At 43.6% G+C, this 14,859-nt stretch overlaps 2 protein-coding genes across 2 annotated transcripts; one reads left to right on the top strand and one right to left on the bottom strand.

The window, feature by feature from the left end:
• Nucleotides 1-1,689: 1,689 nt before the first annotated feature.
• LOC137254127 (uncharacterized) lies at nucleotides 1,690-4,369 on the bottom strand. The gene is made up of 4 exons (XM_067791868.1): nucleotides 4,247-4,369; nucleotides 4,036-4,155; nucleotides 3,724-3,962; nucleotides 1,690-1,837 (listed from the first exon to the last, which is right to left on the bottom strand). Exons 1-4 carry the CDS (start codon nucleotides 4,367-4,369, stop codon nucleotides 1,690-1,692), a joined length of 630 nt encoding a protein of 209 aa, XP_067647969.1.
• Nucleotides 4,370-13,323: 8,954 nt separating this feature from the next.
• LOC137254126 (uncharacterized) lies at nucleotides 13,324-14,249 on the top strand. Its single transcript, XM_067791867.1, has 4 exons — nucleotides 13,324-13,467; nucleotides 13,526-13,830; nucleotides 13,892-14,002; nucleotides 14,069-14,249. The coding sequence occupies exons 1-4, from the start codon at nucleotides 13,324-13,326 to the stop codon at nucleotides 14,247-14,249; spliced, it is 741 nt and encodes a 246-aa protein (XP_067647968.1).
• The last annotated feature ends 610 nt before the right edge of the window (nucleotides 14,250-14,859 follow it).

Genomic DNA, 14,859 nt, shown 5'->3' with positions numbered 1-14,859 from the left:
CGGAGTCTGCGCGCCATTCAACAACCCATTCCCGCTTGCTGTGCGCCCGTGCCCATCTAAATATATTTCTTTGTAATATTCATTCTTTCTTTGATTTTGGCAGTTTGTTGATCGTCTCTTCCTGTGCTCCTTTATTACATACAGTTTTTTATAAAAGTTTTTTGTTACTAATTTTTTTGTGGCGTTGTTCTACGCTTTGTTCGATTTCATTTTTATTATTCAGTGATTTACTTTCAGTAACAGCAGCGTTTTGTTCCAACGAAAACAAAATAATTCGTAAAAAATCCAAACAAAGAATAGTTTGTGGGTATTCTTTTGATTCATTTCTTAACTCCTTTATTTGCCTAGTCTTCCTTTTTGTGGTTTCATGTCGGGTTTCTTCCATTTGACTGGCATGTTTTATTTGAGTGATTTGATTTGTTTCCTTTAAGTAATCTCATTGTTTTAACGCTCTTTATTTGTTTATAAATTTTTATTCAACTATTCAGCCATTGTTCCAGTTTAAATGGTGATAAAAAATTACGCCCCCTTTGACTCTGAAGGCAGCCGAAAGCGAGAGGAGGTTGATGAGAACTATTTTGATTAGAAATAGACACCATCAAATTTTTGATTCAGATAGCTCGTAAAAAAAAAATATTAGTGTGTGAGTAATTTTCCTCCGATTCCCGTTAGCAAGAGATATCTAAAATTTTCGCCGTCAATATGCTATTAACTGTATTTAATTGATCTCCTGAAACAAAGTTTGAACTCCATCTTTCTACTGAGAAATTTAGGACTAGCATCTGATGACCCTGTGAGATCCGCTTCTCCCTTATTTTATTTACTAGTCCCATAAAAGGCTAACAACGGATCAGCCCAAGGCGATGCCCTAAATGGTCACTACCGTTTGCTGTACCAGCCTCCGTCGATCGAACCATTATGTGAAGTCAGTATAGTTCGTATAGTTCCGGAAGCTTAGTAGTGCTGTACAATGAAATATGATCCTCCTCCTCAATATATCTGCAGCTGCGACACTAACCTTGTCAACCGAAGCTCACCAAAGCGACGTGATTTTCTATGAAACGGTGTCGAGTGAGAGCCCTTACCAGGGACGATAGCCCCGGCTTATGTGTTCAGGATGAGAAGGAAAAGCTCGCCTTGATATATCTTACAAAGTGCTGACCAAGCTGACCTACCAACTTGATTTGCTGGATTTATCGTGGACTGTTAAGCACAAAGACGATGGGCAACCCAAAAATTCTATTGCAAACTCTTGTCCGACGAATGAAAAAAAAGCCGATAATCTAGTGGATGAGAGTCGAAGGGGTAAGACAGTAGGGCAAGTGCCCTAACGTACCGTATTCTTATCGCAAGAAGTATTGCCCTCTTCAGTTACACTCCCTTATTAATCTCCCTCGCTCCTCTCTTTATGAATCTCTTCTCCACATGCCCCTCAAGGACTCGTCTATCACAACTTCTACATTTGTATGACTTAAGTGCCTGCTGCAAAAATAACTAAAATCGCTGTACAAATTCAAGTCCAAATTCTTACGAGGCCTTTATTTCAATAAAAACCAACTTTTATATGACACATACTTTAGTTTAAAACAATAGTTTTAATTTGTAATTACAACTAAAAATTTTCACAATTATTTTCCAACGTATGCAAGCGTAATTGTTTCCTTGTTCATGTCCCTTGCGCAATCTTCGCTAAATCCATTCGGATATCAGTTCAAGTAATCCATGTGGACACCAGCGCCTATATTGTTCACATTTACCATTAAGTCCATGTTCTTCTGCTGCGTACGTATCCACATTCTGTAGCGGATGCTCAGTTTCATGTGCGGATGTCGTTGGCCTATTAAAATTACAATTGTAAATAAACCAAAAACGTCTCCCCAATGAGTATCACATTAGGGTGAGCTTTAGTTATCCCCGCGTCGAATATAAATTAGTATAAGTGAGCCCAAAGATTTCGGCTGTGAAACGTATCTCCCTAATTTACCAGAGGTTGTAGCTATTTAACGTGGGCTTAGCTAAGTCCAGTTCTATATGTTCATGTCTTATAGAAAGTGGTCAGAGAAACTCAGAAACCCCGACAAGAAACTTAAATAGAGTCAAACATTCGCATAACGTCATTAAGCACAACATTTTTTAGCTTAGAGCTTCTTTTGCCACCTAATTGTCCGAGTAGGTAATGCTTTCGCTTAGCCCAACAGGAGCGGGCATCTTTTTCGCGAAATTTTTACGGGCCAGGACCTCTGCATGGTGCCTAGTTCCGAGTTCTTCACATAATATAACAACAGGTCTGCCCATGCGCGAATGGGTTCAACAATCTAGAGATTCTTATAAGCGCCTTTCCATACTATTCCATCGAGAATATGCTGTTATGCAGTGAACGGGTTCCATCGGAGTGTATATAGTGCGTAAGTGTAACCCTTAAGTATTTAAAGAATGTGGTCCGTAGTATCGTATCAACACTTTTAACAGCAACGAACTATGTCCGTGTGTGCTACGCCAGTCAAGGGATCTTCTCCTTGATAAAGGCACTGTCAAATTTTAGATGGAAACGTCGCGTAGACCCTGCTCCCACACACACCATGATGGAAACTTGTAACTGGTTGTGATGATGGGGAAAAAACTAATAGCTATCTAAAAAGCTGGTGGAGCGCGACGTGGATATGACCGGCAACTTGGCTGAATTGTGTATCGAATACCGACTTACTACCGGTAGGATCGGTAAACAAGCAGCAAGAGTGATCGAATGAGAAATACTCAATCAATAAGAGGAATTTTTAAAGCTGAAACAGATGATTGGTGGATAACTACAGGTCTCTACGGCTTCAGTCAGATCGATAAGCTAATAGTGATGTCAAATAATTGGTACATGGTGAGGCAAGGATCATACAACCGGTGGATCTATATGATGCCTGAATACTCCGTGGACATAAGATTCGGTGTCCAAAAGGACTGACTTTATTGCTGAGTAATGCGCCCATGTCTAATATTCGACGGATTGTTAATCGTGAACCGATGCCCAATTAGTTGATGGAACGGTGAATAGTAAAATGACGGATGTACCAGTGTCTTGTAGTGGGGGGTGGGGGTATGAACTATTAAGTCGCACTAGTTTCTAATACCTTAAAACACAAAAGTAGTTGGTAACCGGAATCTCCAACAGGAATAGCTATCGAGAGTGGGGCGTTAGAGCCGGTAAAGAGTGATCTACCCTCCCGAAATCCTAACCGAAACCTTTCATATAGTAGAAAAAGAACACGACAGACCTCGTGAAGTGAGACTTACTCTGAACCAATTCCGGTACTGTGTTTATGGCAATACCGATAAACTCTTATAATAAACTACGACGCTAAAGTCCGGAATTCATACCAAATCATGACCTGCTTACGACCTCCCACTTAAGCGAGCCGATGTATTCTATAGCGAAGAGCCTCATCCTCCGCATAGAGTTTCGAAGGCAGATTATAGCCAGGTAAAATTCGGCCTCAATTTTTAATTATTTGCTGCGGAGAAGAGATCTAGAAGCTCTCCGGGAATAGTAGTGGCCAACAAATAAATAACACCCCTTTTAAAGGAACGCTTATAAAAAATTACTCAACAGAGGGCGCAATACTTTGATAAAAGCTACTTCGATGCCTTGAAAGATATACAGCGCAAATTGTGCGCTCGCACCCTAATATATATGGTATGAAAATTCTTATCACAACTACAACAACAACAACTCACATGAATAGAATTTTGAAAATACTGCCAATTAGTCCATTATGTTCATCCAAATTGGAAGCGCTTACATCGCAAATTGTTCTCAATAGACAACCCGTACCATTCATTTCATAATGCTCCAGATAACCAACAACACTGCGATAGAAAGCATTGCGGCTGTACATTTGTGAGAAGCGTCGACGTCGATTATTAATTGGAACCACTTCATTGCCAATGCCGACAGATTCTTTATCAATATTCCACTATAAAAAGATGAAAATTAAAAATAGTTAAACTTTTCTTTTGTGCATTGACACTTAATAATGCAAAGTTTACCCTATCGATCCAATAGTAATAGGAATCATTTGGAGGCAAACCATAATTGGATTCAAAATTAAATGCCATATATACATTCCGATTGGGTAGATCCAGTGGCATAGCCACAGCAGCCAAGTACTTTGGTTAGAAAGAGACAATACATTAATTAGGAGTTGATTTACGGTATAATACGAGTGTCTCGAAGTTGGTAAGTGTGTTTGTTGCTTACACCCTGTGCTGCTCCTCTGGGATATGCGACAATACTTTGTGTAAACTTTTTCAGACAAACTACTGACAAACAAACAGTAAGAAACAACGAGCTTTGATATTCCGGACTAACAGAAAATAACATATTCTTAGATTACTCAGACTCTTGTGGTGGTATTAATTTGTTGACTGTTAGTTTGTTACTGGCGGACACAAAGTGCTCTTTGGTTCAATCAGTACAATTTGCATATGGTAAATGCAATTTTGTATAAACAAGGTGTTGCAATTGGATTTTGATAAATCAACAAGTGATTTCGTTTCCATCGAATTTATAAGTTTTATTATACAAATCGCAATCCGATAGTTATTTTCTGTGCTTTATTTGACTCCAAATGACCAGTCGATAAGTTCTGGGAGGTTTTTGATATCAGTCATTTTGTCCTAACGAAAACTAAGCATTATTCTGTAAGTAACGTGTGGATGTACTTCTTATGTAGGTGGCATTACCTCTTCAATATGATGTTTTCGGTTTAAATTTTTACTTTTCGGTGCCTGCGAAGTGGACTTACCCAGTCAGAAAGGATTTAGAAATTATTTTCGGGAAGGGTCTACTTATGTTTAAATTTCGAGCTTCTATCTGAATTCGTCGCTCACTCATGAGCACCCATTCATGTGTGATATAGGTTAGGTTCGGTGTATACCGTATGTCGGTTTCGTCTTTTCTATTTACAGTAGCGGCGGAAGTTAGACACATATTCATATAGGAGCCCTTATATTCAGACCCTGTATTAAGTGAAACTGTAACTCTCTTGCCTTGCAGATATTAACAACTTAACTGTGTGCTTAGTCTATCTGCTTCACATCATTTCAGTTGCAATTTACATGCACAAACCGAACGATCTTATGGTTGCCCAATAAGCAAATATCAAATATTTCAATTTTGATTGTTTTTTAACTTAACTTGCTGGTGTAGTCTCCTTGGAGTTAGAGTTATAATTTAAGTTCCTGAAATGCTTTAGAGTGTCTTTTTTGGGACGATGCCTATTATGCATTTACCACGAGTTTACTTAAGAGCTTCGGGGTTTGAGATGGTGTTCTTATACTGCCTTTACTACCAAATGAATGGTAGGTTCCTGCTGAATTAGAAAACAGTTTTGGAACATTCAAGTCATTTGTTGGTGCATTTATTGATGTAGTAATGAACATTTTTAGGAGAGTGCTGCGGATGGAAACAGTCTTCTGCCGAATATGACCACGGCACGCTCCAATTCTTTCTGTTAATAATATTACCGCAGAATCGTACCTTCAAGACGTTTCACTTAGTCTATATGTTTTCCGCTGATAGTGTTATAAAGAAAAGGCAAAACTTGTTTGGGCAGATAAGAGTCGAACGAGTGTTAATGTTAAAAATGCCCGTTATGTACATTTATCTGCTTTCCATATTTTTTTTTATTAGGAGCGCTACCGATATGACAACCCTTTACCGAACATGACTCAGGCTCTAGTTCCCGGTCATTTTAGTAGTCCAACTCGAGGTGCCGCTGAGTATTGTGGGCCACCGCTTCGTCCAAAGACTCTATCAGGTCTTATGCCAATTTAATACTGTGTGGGTAGTGCAGCAAGTAGAACTCTTATTCATTCAGACTAAACCTTGACATACCATATGTATGCTCCGCCGGTCGAGAGTTTGGTCATGAAACCAACCATCTATTTAACTAATATGTATGCGGAACCAACCTCTCTATCAACAATCTCTCACTTGTATCTAGAATCCTTTGAGGCTACGGGCTTCACAGAACTTCCATTAGAGGACTGAGATAAAAATTCTCCGAGTAGTTGTGCCGATTAGGCAGGAAAGTGCGTCCACAACAAAACCAATCATTCAACACCATGAAACATCTGCGTATATGGTGCCTTTAACTTATCAATATAAATATGTATTCTGATTTTTCTTCTCTACGGGGTAGAAAATGGCAGCGGTCGGCAAACAATCTTCGGGTACGTCTAAGGATAACGTATTAGGCTGTAAGGCAGATACAATTATTTTAATAAGTACGGCGTTGGATCAAATTACTTAGATTTTCGCAAGACCTTGAAAATAAGGAAGCAAGAAATCACTCCGTACTGGGAGGTAGAGATTCAGGATAGACTAGGTTAAGAGGGCGTGCGAGGGTATTACCCACACTTCCACTCGGATACATTTTTGTCCACTGTGAGTGTGCTCAGTAAGTGCAGAGTGGCGGCATAATCGTTTCACCGCATTACCTCCTAGTGGTCCTCAACGAACCACTTGTTTTCCCTGATGAACCCAAGAAGAAACGAGACATCCTCCGTATCAACCTCTGCCAGGATGTCGAAAGAACCGTGAGCCAAGAAATCTGCCCCTTCTTCTTTGAAGCCCCGGTCATCGGCAGAGAAAGTGGTAGATCGACTTCTCTTCCTGCTCAACCTGGCAGCTTCTGCAGAGGGACCTTGTTGGTATTCGCCGCCGTCGGAGCATGGATGCTATAGCACAATGACCTGTGATGGCATCCGTAAGTACCCTCACCGCGGATTTGTTCAGTCTGAGGAGGAAGCTGGTGCCTTTCCTATCCAAGCATTGCCATAAGAACCTTAAGACTTCGCAGTCAACTCTTTTGGTCCATAGCATATCCGTTGCCCTGTTCTCATATTTCTCGATCCTCCCCAGGAGTTAACTCAGCGGTGGTCGGATGGAGCTGTCCACTTCACTTTTGTCCAAATAGGAACCTTTCCTAGCTATCTCATTTGCGAGTTCATTCCCTTCAATACCGCTGTGCCCAGGGACCCAGCAAAGGGAGGTAGGTAGGTTGAACTGGCCGGTCCATGAGGACCTCACATAGACTGATTGAGTCCGTAGTGTTACCAGAAGTTTGTTTTAACGACCAAACTGAAAAACCCTATCAAAAACCAGGACCTATGTTATAAAATAACTCCGTCCTCTTGGCAAATACTAGAAGCTTCCTAGGACTTAAGCCACTTGCTGCTTCTAGATCTGACAGCTGTATCACTCCTAATATCTGGAGTCTTAGCCTGGCAAGTGCAGGGCACGAGCACAGAACGTGCTCGATCGTTTCCTCCTCCAACCCGCACTTCCTACACCTGCTATCACTGACCAAGCCTAATTTAAAGGCATGTGACGCCAGAAGGCAGTGTCCAGTCAGAATACCCGTCATGAGTCTACAGTCCTCTCTTTTTAATGATAGAAGCAACTGTGTTAGTCTAAGGTTGTAAGACCTACACATAATCTTCGACACTTTACAGCCCCGCGCTTGAACCCACGCCTTTTCTGCTTGGTCGATCATGTGCACCTCTCGCATTCGCTTAATCTCGCCCAATCTAATTGGGACGTCTACGGAGCAAGCTTCAAGGGATGCGCCCTTTTTAGCTAATTCGTCCGCTTTTTCATTCCCATCTATTCCCATATGCCCTGGGACCCAATATAGATGTATGCTTCTCCCTGTCCCGATTCTCTCCAGAGACTGCTTACACTCTAACACGCATTTAGATGCTGTGCTATGCGAGATTATTGCCTTAATTGCTGCTTGACTGTCAATATAAAAGCTAACACGGTTGCAGCTTAAGCTATTCTCTTCCAGGGTTTCTACTGCTTTGGTTACGGCTAATATTTCCGCTTGGAAAACGCTACAGTAATCCGGCAGCCTGTAGGATCTGCTTAATTCCGGATCAGCGCAGTATACCGCAGACCCTACTCCTTCCACTATTTTGGAACCATCGGTGTACACATGTATCGCCTCGTCCGCCATTTGCGCACCCTTGCGCCAACCGTCCACCTCTATTGTGGCCTTAAGATCTCCCTCAAAGTGCAGGTAGGGAATCATGTAGTCTGTTCGTCTTGTGACTGAGGACGCTATACTACTATGGCCATGTGGTCGGCGCTCAAGCTGCCCCGAAGCATCGAGCCTGGTTGCGGTCGTTAACGCTTTGTTCTTTGCTACCAGGTCTACAGGTGGAATGTGCAGAATGGCATACAGTGCAGCCGTCGGGGTTGTTTTCAGGGCTCCCGTAATGCAAAGCATCGATAGTCTGCATACCCCCTCTAATTTTTTGAGGTATGTTGTTTTTTGTGTGGCTTTCCACCAAACAAGAACTCCGTAGTATAGAATAGGGCTTACAATCGCTGTAAAAACCCAATGAGAAAGAGAGGGTGATAGGCCCCACGTACACCCGAGCATTCTTTTACATGCATAGAGTGCCGTTGAGGCCTTCTTGACCCTCTCCTCCAAGCTGAGCTTCCATGACAGCTTACTGTCTAGGATGATTCCTAGATATTTTGTGCAAGGTTTCTCCTGTAAGGTCACCGCTCCTAACTTAGGCCTGGTCCAATTTGGGACCTTGTACCTCTTTGTAAACAAGACCATATCCGTCTTCTCCGCATTGACTTTCAGCCCGACATTAGATGCCCAGGTATGAATATCCCGAAGCGCCCGATCCATCAAAGAACTAATCGTTGGAAGGCATTTTCCACTTATGACAATTGCAACGTCATCTGCGTAAGCCGTAAGTTTTACGGGTCCCTCATCGAATTGCCTGAGCTGTTGGTTGATGACCAGTGTCCACAGCAGAGGTGATAGCACCCCTCCCTGCGGCGTGCCCCTGTCCACTGATTTCGTGGCCTCGTACAATCCCCATTGTGATGTAATCTTTCTGCAATTTAACATGCAGCCGATCCATCTGATTAAGGCAGGATGTACTTTAATGTAATTAAGACCATCCATAATCGCCCATTTTGCAACATTATTGAAAGCCCCGGCAATGTCCAAGAAGACTCCTAGAGCATACTCCTTATATTCCAGGGATTTCTCTATGCTTATTACCACCCTATGCAATGCGGTGTCTACCGACTTGCCTTTGGTGTACGCATGCTGTGTTGTGGAGAGCAGCTTTTCATCCACGTTGGACTTTATGTACACATCTATCAAAGGTTTTGAGCAGAAATGATGTTAAGCTAATGGGTCTATAGTCTTTGGGATACACGTGACCGATCTTCCCCGCCTTTGGTAGAAAAGCTACACGAGCAGTTCTCCAAGAGTGCGGTACATGATTCAGTCTTATGCACCCATCGAATATTATTTTAAGCCATTCCACGACCGCCCTACTTGAGACTTGTAGCATGGCCGGGAATATACCATCTCGGCCCGGCGATTTAAACTTAGAAAACGTCTTCACTGCACACTCGATCTTGGTATCGGTCACCAAGCCCGGCACCACTAGCTCCGTGATCGAAGTGTGAGTGATGTCTGCTGGTTTTTCTAAACCGTCTCCCGATGGGAAATGTGTATCGAGAAGCACCTCAAGGGATTCCTCACTATCACGTGACCATTCCCCGTTCTCTTTCTTTATTAGTCCCTGGACTATGTTTCCCTTTGCTAGGACTTTTTTCAATCCTGCTGTTTCACTGGAGCACTCTATGTCCGTACAGAAACTTTTCCATGAGTTTCTCTTCGCCCTGGTAATTTCACGCTTGTAGATCCTCAGTAGATCCCTGTACTCGTCCCGACACGCTTCGCTTTCCGCGGTCTTTGCGAGTTTAAACATTTCTTTTACCTGTCTTCTTAGAAGACTCAGCTCATTGCTCCACCATGGCGGCTTTGCTTTTCCTCTGAATCTTCTTAGAGGGCAAGCTTTGTTATACGCAGTCATAAGCGTCCTTGTTAGGAATTCATTCGACTCCTCCAGTTCCTCTACATTAGCAACCTCTTTGGGTTGTCCCAGTTTCGTTTCTACATGTTTCTGGAATTTAGTCCAATTCGTTGCCCTAGGGTTTCTAAAGGTTCCTCCCTTCTCTACCCTCTTTAGTGGGATGCTGAAGCTTATATACGCATGGTCGGAGAAGGATGGTCTATCGAGAACCATCCAATCATACCTTGATATATCACGCTCGGAGCTCAATGTAATATCCAGAACATTGCTGGATGTTGGACCAATGTATGTAGGAACATTTCCCCTGTTGGCTATCTGCAAATTGGTTTGCAGGATGTAACAAAATAGAGATTCGCCTCTCTCGTTCGTATCTGCTCCTCCCCACGCATTGTGGTGCGCATTTGCATCTGCGCTTATGACCAACCGCCCTTTGCGCCCTTCCTCCTGTACTAGCCTTTTGCACTCCATCGGTGGAACCTCCGCAGCATGGGCCATGTAGCAGGACGCCAGGATAAATGCCTGCTTATTCTTTTGCTCAACGGCCACCGCTACGAGATCCTCGGTGGTGTAATTAGGCAGCATATATGAATGCAGCTGTTTCCTTACCATTACTACAGCTCGCACCCGTCCTTCCGTTTGTGCGTAGTAAACGCCAAGCCCGCGCGCGCTAAGTCCAGAAACCTTTCCTCCCGATGAGAGCCACGGCTCCTGGATCAGCGCCACGTCAAACGAACCCTCCTCAAGGGTTAGGAGGAGTTCGCTCGACGCCACTTTACTGTGTTGGAGGTTTACCTGTAGGACTCGCAGCACCATTGGGCTATTTGTCCCCCTCCAGCACCTTCGTCTTGACGTCGTCGTCCTCCTCTTGCCCTTTTGGTTTAGAGTATTCGAGGCCCCCTTCAGCCCCTCGTGAATGTTGTGCCGTGTGTTCCTCTGTGCGAGTCACAGCACCATTTAGCGGTTGGTCCTCTTCTAGCACGTTCGTGGTGACTTCGGGGACCTCCACCTGTATTTTTTCCCTTAGGCTTCTGAGGTCCTTTTCGACTTCGCCCACTTCCAGCGTGTTAGGATTTTTATCCTCGGGACTTCTTTTCCTGAGTCGCATGTAAATTTTGCCAGTGCCAAAGGACATTTTGCCAAGCTGCGTGTACAAAATATCCTCCGCCTGCTTGTTTATTTGGAAGATGTAGAACTGACCATCCTCGGTAGGCCGAGATACAGTAAGTACCTTCCCATCCTGTGTCGGTATGTTCGGATTCTGATTCTGCAGAAGTCGCAGTGTACCCTCCGACTTCATCACGCATGGTATCCATACCTTAACTTTTGGTACCGTGGGGATTTGCGCTTTATCCACCACCTCCAACCGCGCGTTCGTGCCTTGCCTTTGGAGGTTTGGAACGACTTCCTCCAGCCACCGCAAGCTCGCGATGTTGTCGCACGCTATCATCTTCACACCATTATACCATCCCCCCGAATCAAAGGTTGGAAGGGGCTTACTTGGTTGTTCCCGCATCATCTTAAGCATTAAGCTAATAAGCTCCCTTTCCACAGATCTCCACCTTTCAGTAGTCATTTGTCCGAACGGACTGCTACAATCAACCAGCGCCACAGTCAGTGACTGCTTTGCCACATCACTCATCTTCTCGGGAAAAGCAGGAGTCTTAGTGTTATCTCCCTTTGGAACCTCCGAGAACACCGGAGTCTTCGCGTTAACTCCCTTTAGCGCCTCCGAGAAAGCCGGAGTCTTAGCGTTATCTCCCTTTGGCTTATCTCCTACTTCCGTAGTTGGAACTTCCCTCTGACTGGCAGCTTTCGAGGTAGTTGCTACCTCGCTATTGGAACCCATCTGTCTTACAGCTTTGGGCCTACTTGTCTTGTCTATGCGACTGCCCTGCCTCGCAGCTCTAGGACTGGGTCCTTTCTGCCTCTTGAAAGCAGGCTTGTCGCCTTCTGCCGAACGTTGCCTCTTCATTCTGCCATTCGACGCTTCTTCCTCCTCGTACCGGTTGCAGAACCGAGGGTTTCTCGCAGCAAACCTTTTGAACTGCCTTCGACCTACTTCTACCGCTTCATGGGCCCATTCCAAGCGCTCGATCTCCACTTCTGTTGGGTCGACCACTGCTCCCAAGCGTTGTACAATTCTTAGTGCTGCACGGTACTGCGAGAGAGCTCTTTTACTTCCTCTGCTCCGTACCCTTCTCCACTCTTCTACTCCGTTTTCATTTGTGTGCTTCTCCAACACGGAGTTCATTGAATCAGCACTACTCTCGCTCACCGAGTCCGACGCATCGCTTAATTCGTATTTGTCGTCCTTGGATTGCGACTCAGTCCTCCTCTTTACATCCTCCTTATTACATTCAGGTAATGAGTTGTTCATCTTGGTCGTACGACCACCTGCCCGACAAGGCGGGCTCAGCGGTCCAGTATTATATACGGGGAAAGAACCGTCCGCCACAGCAGCGCCCCTTACTGCGGTAAGGCCATAACTACTTCCCGAGATGGCCCGGTATCGGGAAGGCTCCGTTCGAATACAGCCGAATTTATCCCCTGGCTGCAAATCGTCCAATAGGCACGGTCCGCATAACACCCTGGATTAGGGGGTTGGCAGTTCTTGGTCACCGACATCCCGCCGCCCTCCTATGAGGCGAAACGGCGTAGATGTCAGTCCTAAAGAGCTCCGCCTCATAGTCGGGCGCTATGGAGTTCGGCTAAGCCCTCACACCAACGACAAGGTGCCTACCCTAGTGAGGGCAGCAAAGGGAGACATTGAGATGACTTATAGAAGCCAGTGAGGCTCTACACCTCCGCACGATTAACGATTTTAGATAGAGATTAAACTCACGCCGAATATTGAAAATGTGTATGAGGGATTAGTTTGGTTTCATTATCCACTTTCAAATAATTACATACAAAAAGCTTTCTTCTGTTCGTTGGGTAATCTTTAGAATGCTAAATATGTGGAAGTATGGACCTAGATAGCTAGCTATGCTTGCGATAGAATTTCAGAAGATAAATAAGAAGATGTTGCAGTCAGTATTGGTCATCAACTCACTGCTAATTATGCAAACATGCCAGTCGTGTTCTAATCAACTTTTAATTTTCATCACCTTACCACTGTAAGAACCAAATGCAAGGTGAAACCGTCGGCTCTTGGTTTCCACTATTTACCAACGTTAAAACTGGGTCAAAAATAAGTTATTTAGCATCATCATATTGGCTGATGGTCGCTGATTGAGATGCTACTGAACCAGTGGGTTGTTTGAGTGTGGTTGAGGCTGTAGTTGGCACAGCGCTTCTGTCAAATTTTTGAAGTTATTAACGTTTTGACTGCTACTAAGTAGAAAGTAATTGCTTTGAAAGCGTGATTTCAAGTGAAAATATCTTAAATAGTTGTAATAGTAAATTTTGCATCGTAAAATGATTTTACAAATTTATTTATTGCTTTTGGCGTTAAGCGTCAAAATACGACCGCATATTTGTACGTTGAAAGCTGTGGCAGTGCGGCAAAAACGCTGGATCCCAGCATTAATATATCCACCGACATCTCCGACGCGTATACAGGTAGCAAGAAAAAGAAATAGAGTAAGAATATACCAGAAGATAATACAATTTCTTGCAGTGGATCGTTGGTATTGGTATACCGATTGAGGAGCTTCTCTACGAAGCCATGACTACCGGTTATGTTTTGAAAGCGGAATACTTCTTGGCCGACTCCGTAGAGAAACTCTTCACTATTACACATATGCCATTTGCAGCGCGTCAAGACCAACAAACCAAAGAGCTGACAAAATTTGAACGTTTTTTGGCGCGAGCGGATGAATGGAAACGTTATGCTGCTTTGGAGCGACATCTCAGTGAGAAGAGGAAAGTTTTGTCCAGCTATCGATGGGCTATTTATAAGGCGCTTGAGGTTTTAGCGGGACGGTAGCAAAAAATCCAAATATAAAAGATATACAGAAGTAAGATCTGACTAATAACTTTACAGCTTTTCACCATCTGGACGATCTTGTGTGCTCAAGAGCATATGTGAGGCAGCAGAGATACCACTACATTATCGTAATGGATTACTTGGTGAATTGTTGCATATATTGTTGAGGTAAGTTGAAGGATCCGGTTGTATAAAAGGTCCCTAAAAATCATGTTTTAATTAACTAATTTACAGTCCCTCATCATCCGCGGATGAATTATCCGAACATGCGGATAACGAGTACTTTTACGCGGAGGCTATGGGTCGCGCTGGCGCCAAGTGTGGCTTGATATTCAAGGAGTGTACAAAATCTTTGTTGGAGTATTTTTCGAATGTACATACTTTTGAGAATATGGTAACGAAGGTGTTTGAATAAATTTTTAAATTATCCAAGAAATAAACTGAGTCCGCTGAAAAAAGGAAATTGAATGCTATGTTCTGAAGCTTCAGATCGATGCTCTTACTATGAAAGAAGTTATCGTTGATTTGCTCTTATTCTTAAAAATCTGTAAAAAAAATAGAGCCAAAGAACTATAAAAAGTGGTACTAATAACAAGACAGCTCGAAGACATCAAAATTTCCATAGAACATGTCTAGAATCATTCATACTCTGTAATGAAGGAGTGCGCTATATATCACGGCCGACTGGTGTAAGCACCGGTAAGCCCGACCATCTTGGGAACGATTTAATATGACCACATTGAACCTTCTAGGCCATTTCACCCCCACCCCCGTAGATCCATGAGGAACTTGTGGTCGCCAAATCCGCGGATGCTAATGAAACAGGATTCGCCACAGGTAGATGAGGTTGACAATTGGGTATTTTAGTCGTCTCTTATAACAGGCTTTCCTCCCTCTCTTCTAAGCCCCTTAATCCTGGGGGTGAAATATCACTCTGGCAGTATTCTCTGAATTCCCAGGGAAATAATTTAGTGACGAGCGCCGTTAGGCGGACTCAACTGACGGGGGCAATTCATATCAAAATG

Source organism: Eurosta solidaginis, chromosome 5 (assembly GCF_040869045.1).
Source record: "Eurosta solidaginis isolate ZX-2024a chromosome 5, ASM4086904v1, whole genome shotgun sequence".
Lineage (NCBI taxonomy): Eukaryota > Metazoa > Arthropoda > Insecta > Diptera > Tephritidae > Eurosta > Eurosta solidaginis.
Note: the sequence above shows the minus strand (reverse complement) of the source record. Positions and strands in the feature narration are given on the sequence as shown.

Coding starts and splice junctions, on each gene's coding strand:
- LOC137254127 (XM_067791868.1), bottom strand. CDS start 4,369: ATGTTATTTTCTGTTAGTCCGGAATATCAAAGCTCGTTGTTTCTTACT. Junction 3,963..4,035: donor ATTACTATTGGATCGATAGG/GTAAACTTTGCA, acceptor ATCTTTTTATAG/TGGAATATTGATAAAGAATC. Junction 1,838..3,723: donor ATTTTCAAAATTCTATTCAT/GTGAGTTGTTGT, acceptor TAATTTTAATAG/GCCAACGACATCCGCACATG.
- LOC137254126 (XM_067791867.1), top strand. CDS start 13,324: ATGATTTTACAAATTTATTTATTGCTTTTGGCGTTAAGCGTCAAAATA. Junction 13,831..13,891: donor CTTGAGGTTTTAGCGGGACG/GTAGCAAAAAAT, acceptor ATAACTTTACAG/CTTTTCACCATCTGGACGAT. Junction 14,003..14,068: donor TTGTTGCATATATTGTTGAG/GTAAGTTGAAGG, acceptor ACTAATTTACAG/TCCCTCATCATCCGCGGATG.